Source organism: Rosa chinensis, chromosome 5 (assembly GCF_002994745.2).
Source record: "Rosa chinensis cultivar Old Blush chromosome 5, RchiOBHm-V2, whole genome shotgun sequence".
NCBI lineage: Eukaryota > Viridiplantae > Streptophyta > Magnoliopsida > Rosales > Rosaceae > Rosa > Rosa chinensis.
Genome location: NC_037092.1, coordinates 48,648,635 through 48,657,560, shown reverse-complemented (window position 1 = coordinate 48,657,560; position 8,926 = coordinate 48,648,635). Strand labels below are relative to the sequence as shown.

The 8,926-nt window shown below is 36.3% G+C and overlaps 1 protein-coding gene across 1 annotated transcript; it reads left to right on the top strand.

Moving 5' to 3' along the window:
- The first annotated feature begins 2,258 nt into the window (after nucleotides 1-2,258).
- LOC112167935 (4-diphosphocytidyl-2-C-methyl-D-erythritol kinase, chloroplastic) lies at nucleotides 2,259-8,477 on the top strand. The gene is made up of 11 exons (XM_024305040.2): nucleotides 2,259-2,558; nucleotides 2,650-2,748; nucleotides 2,821-2,889; nucleotides 2,991-3,095; nucleotides 3,172-3,228; nucleotides 3,358-3,558; nucleotides 4,986-5,078; nucleotides 5,168-5,267; nucleotides 5,827-5,926; nucleotides 7,084-7,169; nucleotides 8,230-8,477. The coding sequence occupies exons 1-11, from the start codon at nucleotides 2,367-2,369 to the stop codon at nucleotides 8,328-8,330; spliced, it is 1,203 nt and encodes a 400-aa protein (XP_024160808.1). The 5' UTR covers nucleotides 2,259-2,366; the 3' UTR covers nucleotides 8,331-8,477.
- Nucleotides 8,478-8,926: the final 449 nt, after the last annotated feature.

Genomic DNA, 8,926 nt, shown 5'->3' with positions numbered 1-8,926 from the left:
AATTACCCTTTGAAAAATGAATAATTGCATAAGGTTAATTGTGTTATTAACGTCATATACTAAAAGTGTGTTAGGTTTTAAAAGTCATGAACCGTTTTGATTTTTTTAAAAGATAACGTACCGAACTTCTGAGTGGGCCATTTGTTGGGGCCTGTTGTTAAAATTTTCTCTTTTACTTAACTCTTTTGTTGATGACAAGTATGAAAGTTAATTGGTAAAAATAATTTGAGATACCGTAGTGATATTTATAAAAATTGAGGTATCAAAGTGTCGAATGGTTTAAGATTGAGATATTATTTATGACGTTATTCTTATTCTAAAAAGAAAAATATACAAACAGTACCCGAACTTAGGCACATTCTAAACATTAGTACCCGTCTATTCAAAACTATAGCTTTAGAACCCAGAGTTTTAAGCCCAACCCAATAATCGTACACCCCGTCCATAACAGCGTTGAATAGCAAGTCACACGACAAAACCTAATAGGTAATTGGGTCATTACACCTTATCTATCTCCTCTACCAAAGTAAAGTCGCAGATTGCTTCTTCCTCCCCTCATCGCCTCTTTCCTCTCCGATTATCTAATGGATGTCACCTCTTTGTTAGGGTAGTTTCGTCTGTCTCAACTCAATTTCCTTTTTCTTCCACTCCATAATTATCATCTATCTCAACCATTCTCTGAGAAATAGAGATTACAGAACAGTGAGGAGAGAAAATCAGAGAGAGTGAGAGAGATTAGTGATTCAATTTCAGTTCTGAAGTATTGTCTCTGCCGTCAATTGCTACAATGTCATACCCCAGAAGGTTAAGGTACCTCCCCCCCTTCTCCTTCCCCAAAATGATACAGGTCCCCATCTCCTTCCCCAAGGTTAAATTCACCTGTCTAGGATATAAATGCCCATGGAGTTCTTGGTCAGGTTCTTTTCGACATCTATGTTCGTCAAGTTCCTTGAATGGGAATGGTTGCTCATTTAGTTTTTAGAAGAAGGCAAGCCCCTTTAAACCCAATTATGTGCATACATCACTCAAGATTATAATAAAATTTTGGTCCTCTATCTTGTGGTCGACCCATGGAAAAGACAATCTTGTGGATTTGGGTTTGTTACCATGGAAAATGTTGATGTAGATGTGGTTAATTCGGCTAATATTCTGTTTTTTGGTTTGAATTCTTGTTTTGTAGTCTAGGTTTTTGGTATCGAATGAGTGAGAATTGAACCTGCTATTGTTTTGGGACTGCCAGTAGAAGAAGATATAGACACCAATGGAAAATGAAAAAAAAAATGTTCGAGCAAGTCAGACACAGTTGAGGTATGGGACAAAATTAACCCTCAAAATAAGCCACGTGGCTGGCTACATAACTTCATCCATGATGGTGTGTATGAAAGGTGGGCCAGGTTAGAAACTCTAGATACCAAATTTATAGTTTTGAATAATCGGGTACTAATGTTTATAATGGGCTTAAGTTCGGGTACTGTTTGTGTATTTTTCTCTATTCTAAAAGCCAAATTATTCTCCAAATGGCTTTGTGGGCTCGACATTGCTTCTCTCTTGGACTTGGGTGCAGAAGTAGCAGAGAAGAGGATCGATTATCACTGCTCTACTCTTCAATTATAGACTTTTCAACTCCAACTTTTTTCTTTTTGTTTTATTTGTTTTCTCATAAAATATGATGTATTAGCGTATTATTTGCATTTAATACACGAATCTACTAACCGTGTTGGGGAAAATTATTACCCTAAATTATTTATACCATGAATCACTTGTGCACATGCACTTCTACCTTCATCATGGGTCCCTTGCACTTACCAACCAATCTTATCTAATCCTTAATTTTTTATGTTTTGAAATTCTTATAACTTATGTTATAATTATGCATTACACGTTAATAAATCATCATCCTATCAGAAGTCCATTAGAGTCACGCTTTTAATTTACAAAATACTTGACGAAAAAGCTAATGTTTAGATAAAATTGATTAAATTAGAGAACACAAGTGTGTATGTGATGAAATTAGAAATGCATTAACACAATTGATTTAAGGCGTAAATGTCAAGGATGTAAAATGCATAAGGATCCTTTATCGGAGTGCGGAGCTTCTGAAGCTTTCTTCTCGAGAATCAGGCACATCACACGTGTGGGTGATCAAATATGTCAACCCCTTAATATAAACTTTTTATTAAAAGATAAAATTTAAGAAAATCACATAAAGTGTGAATTGTCGTATAAACATGGGTATTTGATTTGAAGACCATTTGCCGGATTGGCAAGTATGCTAAAAAGGGACAAAGAAGAATAACAAAATGCGTGCAGAAATTTGATTCCCCTGTTGTTGGTTGAGACTTGTAATAACCAAAATTCTATTTCTTATGCTGGCTGCACTGGGGGTTCCTATGGCTTTATCTCAGTTTCTCGGCCATAATCCAATCTTGCAGCCTTGTCCCAATTTGTTCGAAAACCGCAGAGTGCATTCGCTACGTACACATGGGTCGTCCTCATATTTCAACTCAAAGTCGAGAAATGTCAGCGTCATGGTTTCTGCCAACAGAAAACAAGTAGAGGTAACTTGTATTCTCTCAGTTCTGGTCGGGGTTTCAATTTTTGTGTATGAATTGAAGTGCTTATATTTCTGGGTTGGTTGGTGACTAGTAGATAGTATACGATCCTGATGAAAGGATAAACAAGTTGGCAGATAAGGTGGAAAATGAGGCTCCGCCGCTTTCAAGGCTGTCACTGTTCTCGCCTTGCAAGGTCACTCCCTCACTCACTCACTCACTCACTCTATCTGGCGATTTGTATTGAATATCTATCTATCTTTTGCAGATTAATGTTTTCTTGAGAATAACTAACAAAAGAGAAGATGGGTTTCATGACTTGGCATCTCTCTTTCATGTGAGTTCATTACTCCAGCAATCCTTTTCATTTGTTCGGTTGTATTTTTTTCATGTAACTGAATCTTCTCTCAGCATTTTGACTATTTGTGCCGCCTCTAGGTCATAAGCCTTGGAGATGTGATTAAGTTCTCTTTGTCACCCTCAAAATCCAAAGATCGTTTGTCGACCAATGTGTCAGGGGTTCCCCTTGATGATAGGAATTTGGTAAGGGAAGTCTGCCATTCCGCATGTTTGCTCCTATTGTTGCTACCATTATGATTGGGAACCTCTTTTGTTGCAGATTATCAAGGCCCTTAATCTCTACAGGAAGAAGACTGGTAGCGACAATTTCTTTTGGGTATGAAGTGATGCCTAGGTGATTCGGAATTTTTTATTTATTTTGAGAGCTCTTTGAAGTTGAAGAATAGGGTGCTGTAAATAACTTCACATTTATGTTGGTTTGATTTTTTTTTTTTTTTTTTGGCAGATTCATCTTGATAAGAAAGTGCCTACAGGAGCAGGACTTGGTGGTGGAAGCAGCAATGCTGCAACTGCGCTATGGGCAGCAAATCAGTTTAATGGTTGTCTTGCCACTGAGAAGGAGCTCCAAGAATGGTCGAGTGAGATTGGTTCAGATGTTCCCTTCTTTTTCTCTCAAGGTGCAGCCTATTGTACTGGTCGTGGTGAGGTACGTCTTTGCCATATTACGGTGTTTCTTTTCTGCTTTCCATCATTGTACATCATTTGATGAGATGGCTCTGCTAGAAATTAGTGAAGCCAAAGTTTTGGTTTTCTCTTTTGGTCCTTACATATGTTGAAACTATACAGAGAGAATCAAAAGAGTTGTATTACCCAGATAATTGAGAGCTCCTGTTGTAATGCATGATTACTCATTTCCTTGTCTATTCGGGGTGCGGCTCAATATGAGTGACCTTAGGAGTTAGATGCACAACTTCTGTTCATCAAATTGTTAATTAAGAGCTCATCGATGTTACAACTAGCCTTTGGTCTGGTGATATTTCTCTCTACACTGTTGGAGGTGATACGAAGTTAAAATCTGCCAACCCCAATATTGTTTTACATCAAAATTGAGTAAGAAAAAAAAAAAATGAATCCAGAACTCAACAAAGTCAAAAGGTACTTCTATTTGACAGTCTAGATGGGACAGGAACTCTCAAAAAAATGAATCAGTTATTAGCTTGTTGTGTATCATGGACTCTTTCTTTAGGACTGCTTTCCTCGTTTTAAATTTTAAAAATGCAGTCTTGATATGATTTTGAGACGCCACATTTTCAAAGGTTTATGTGGTGGATTTTGCATGTTCTAGCCTCCCAGGAAAAAGGAGGCTTGGATTTTAATAGTGAATATCTTATAAAGACAGTCTTTTTACTAACCATTGTGATGAGGACATCATAGCCAAACCTTTTAAGGTTTATGAGTGAAAGAAATGGAAAAAGAGAGCAGCTGGTCATTCCCTTTCCATATGGTTTGATTAATTGCTTTCATTCTAGAAGTCTCTAGGCAGGTGTCTTTCAGTTTCAATTTGGGTCAGTTTCAGTGTGGAAATTTTAAGGTTTCTTTATTATTTCAGTTTCAGTTAAGAGTTTAAATTCCTTTATTAGGTCTTTTATGCTTCAGTTTTGTGAAGTGTAACAGCCCTAGCTATGAAAGAGTCTTTAATGCTAGTTAATATGAGCTATCTGCTCAAATATAAATAAGTGTAAGTGCCAAGTGGCCAGACATGTCCTGATGAATAAAAATTTCAGAGTGTTTCTGAGTTTTCCAGAGATTGGAGTGTTGGTGTGAAGCCTTGTGTGTGAGTGAGAAACCTGGGAGGGAATCCTAGTTCTTAGTTTTCACTTTCTACCGTACAAAACCTGTGTGTGTTAAAGCCCTATACCTTAGAGTTTGTTGATCCTGGTGTCTAGGCAGTGATTATACTGCATCACATTGGACTTCAATGAATTTCAGGCCGAGTCAATATTCCTTCTCTAGGGTTTAGGGTGTCGGTTGTTGTCCCTGAATGGAAAGTTTCATACTGATAGATATTACTTGGAATTATATTTTGTGCTTGTTAGGATGGTATAATATGCAAGACTGCTTTTCGATGTCCAGGTTGTTCAAAATATTCCTCCACCTGTACCCTTTGACATTCCGATGGTTCTTATAAAGCCTCAGCAGGCATGTTCAACAGCTGAAGTTTACAAGGTATTGTAGATTTAACAGTCAGTGGATTGTCAATTAAGTTGATCAAAAATTTTTACCATCATTTTTTAATAATCTTTTTGATTTTTCAGCGCCTGCAGTTGGATACAACTAGTAGTGTTGATCCTTTAAAATTGCTGGAAAGAATCTCAGTGAATGGAATATCACAAGATGTTTGCATCAATGATTTAGGTATGCATTCATGAAGGACAGTAAGAAGACACTTTTGATTTGTATAAAGCTATTAACATTAGCAATTTCTTAATAAAAATAAATTAGAGAAATTTTCATTTTGGGGGAGTTCTGGTATTCAAATTCCTGCAGCTCAATCCTCCCAGTCTTGTTCCTTTAGTAGGCAAGTCCACACGTTAAAGACATTGTTGGTATATAAAAAATAAAAATAAAAATCCAAGCGAACTCTTTAACAACCAATACCTCTTTTCCTCTCATTTTTTTCCTCCTTTGTTTTGCCCTAATTTTTTAGTCCCTTATGTCCTTTTCTTTCTAATAACTTCTTTAATGTAGTTAACCTGCATGTTTGCTAGTAACTTTCTCTAATATCTTGTTCATATATATTGGACAAAACTTTGCACTGGATGGACACTTCATCCAGAGTTAGAGAACCCTGCCTGTTTTAGCAAGTAGGTCTAAAGTCTCAGCAAGCTCAAGATTTACAGACTGCCGTAGCGTCATCTATTCTTAAGTATCAAAAATAAAATTATTAACAAGTTTTAGTTGTAATTATTTGCAGAACCTCCAGCATTTCAAGTTCTTCCATCTCTTAAAAGATTGAAGCAGCGAGTACTTGCTGCTAGCCGTGGACAATATGATGCTGTTTTCATGTCTGGAAGGTACACTCATCGCATCGCCTATGAAGATAATTAATTAAACACTGGTTAAGATTATTGTTTCATTAAGGAGGGTCAAGATTACTTTGCTATTTGATGTCTGGAAGGTACAAATTAATACATTCTCATGGTGATGTAGAGTTAGCCTTCTCTTTTCTTTGTTTTAATTAAAAGTTAATTATCTCTTTTATCTCATATAACAAACTAAAAATACTATACATAATAGACCATTTCAAAATATCGAGCAGGGTCGAGTGACCCTTCTGGCCATAAGGTAGCTACGCCATTGCCTCCAACTATCAATATACTCAAGGGCGAGCATATGTTTTGGGTCGACTGAACATTTATCATACAGTCATATACTTATATAGGAGGTCCGGGTCCCAATCCTCCCGGGTTCCAATCCTCCAATGCTCCACTTCCCATTCCTTAATATTCTGTTTTAGCTTCATATTCATTGTTCCCTAAGCTGCTGATTAAATGGTTGCCTAAGACCACAAAGCTTTGCATACTCAACTTGCTGTGCAATTACGTGCCTGAAAATCAGTAGTCAACTTCACAATACTCGTACAGTTATTGGATGTAATCTGCGGTTTAATTCAATTTTGGTCTTCTAATCAAACTGGGAATGGTTTTGCAAAAGTGTTTATATTTTACCTGCTCTGGACACAGAATATATAAAGTTCATATGGATGAATTTTTGTATGGGGATTATTGTTGATAGAGGTTGATTATTATTCATTTAGCTGAATGATTGGTTACTATACATTCAGCTACACTAAGTCTGTTACATTAAAAGAAGCTCTGGTTGTTTAATTAGCTTATTTTAAGACTGATTTTAGGAGGAGGTTTGCATCTTCATGTGTAGTGTCCTATATATGTATCCATGTATCTATCAATATGGTAATATGAAAATATGATCAAGTCCTTTTCTCATTCCTGAATTTTCCTTTGCAACAGTGAGGGAGCATTTTTTAGTCTTAAGTTTCAAACTCAGGGAGCTGCCAACTCGCAGTCACATTATACTTAATGACTTGTGTTAGATTAAAACAGACAAATTCATGTTGCGAAATGTACAACTGCTGACTGCCTTTTGGTCTAATATGGTATTTGTGCAAATTTTTTACATCATTTCCATGTTCTCAATATTGTTGATGCAGTGGAAGCACTATTGTTGGGATTGGTTCTCCAGATCCTCCTCAGTTTGTATATGATGACAACGAATACAAGGATGTGTTTTTGTCAGGTCAGTTGTCAGCCCAATTTAACTATATCTATTCACTTTCAGAGTGCATCATCAATTAATAACACCCATAATGTTGTTATAGAAAATCATATAATGCTTTATTAATTCTGATGAATTGCTGCCTGAAAAATAAAAGAAAGTAATTGGAACAATTCTCTCATCCTACCCCATACCTGTATAGGAATTTGAACTATTGGACAAGTAGACCAACCTGTTATTCGAATGATTTATATATGTAATAGCTTTACATCTGTGCAACATAGAAGTTGAGTTGCATATGCTCTTGATATGAAGTCAAAGAATGAAAATTCTTGAAGAACAACACTGTAGAAGTCCCCTTTTAGTGAGTGTCAACAGCATTTGTGAAAGTTACTATTGGTAAATTCGGTACAGAGTAGTCAATTTCCCCAATTTCTAATGGTCACCAAGGATATAAATATTATTGCTAGTTTATTTTTATATTTAATAGACTGGTTGAATTGGGGTTTGTTTGTATTTTCTTCCATTTTTTTTTCGCTTAAAGGCTGTATTTAAATATGTTAAATTTTGAGTTAACTGGGGGCAGGGGGAACTAAATCATTTTTGAGGCATCTTAGACCTCTGTTTTTTTTTTTTTTTTTGGCCTTTCCTGTTTCACTGAGGGAAGGACTCAAATGCTGGTGCTCTATTCTCTGTTTCACGCTCTAGTCGCCTTGCATCAACTTACCCAACATCAATTGTCTGAAAAAGATGGAAAGTAGTGTGAAGATGATGTTAGTCTGTTATGGTGTCGGGGTGGTGTGCTAATCATTCATTTATAGTCACAAATTGGAGCACTTTATGCCATAGGGTCCCATTAGTTCTACAAATAGAAGCAAGGATAACAGTCACTGTTAGGGTGAAATAACAAGGGAGAGAACAAACATGGAACTTGAATACTTTCTGGCCTAATTTATTTGAATACCTTCGTGCTTGTATGTAATGAATTGGGAAAAATCTGTAAAGATTCTTTGCAGGTAAAATATATGGATTACCCTGCATGAAGTTTTGTTTTATCATTCATTGGAGTTCTTTTTTGCAGAGGCCAACTTTCTCACTCGCGAAGAAAATCATTGGTACAGAGAACCTTCATCCAGAAGTGCTAGTGGCCCATCCTCTGATTTTTCCCAGTCTATTCCTTGATTTTTACTCCCCTATGAGAGAACTGAAATGATGTTTCTAGTAATAAATAAAGTCCGACCTGCTTTAAATTTGGCTTGTTAATCTTGTGAAGTTGTGAACACCATTTAAAGCTGCACTTCGTGTGCTTTTTTTCTGTTTCATTTTATTGATTCTTGGGGATTATGAGATTCAGTCTTAAGAAACCAATAATCTGAGCCACAAACAAGCTGATGGAACTTGAGCAAGATCACAAGTTACATGGCAGTGTGTGAAATCACCCTTTGAAATCCAAAGCCAGTTACATCAAACCTCTTCTTCGTATTTGTCAGTCTCACTGTTTTTCATCTCGTGCGCACGTCATTATCAGTCTTTCTTTGTAGCTCTACCATTCTGTTGAACTCATTCTGCCAAAAAAGAAAAGGAAAAAAAAAGAAAAAAAACTGTTGAGCTCATACTTGTCATTTGGGTGTTGCCAAAAAGAGAAAAAATTTGTTCAATTTTTTTGAGAAAAGAAAAGGAAAAAAGTTTTATCTGTGCCCTTTTTTATGAGCTGACATGTGAAATGGTACGTAGGTTGTTTTCTCTTGATCCTCAACCAGGCTCATCTTAGTAGGACA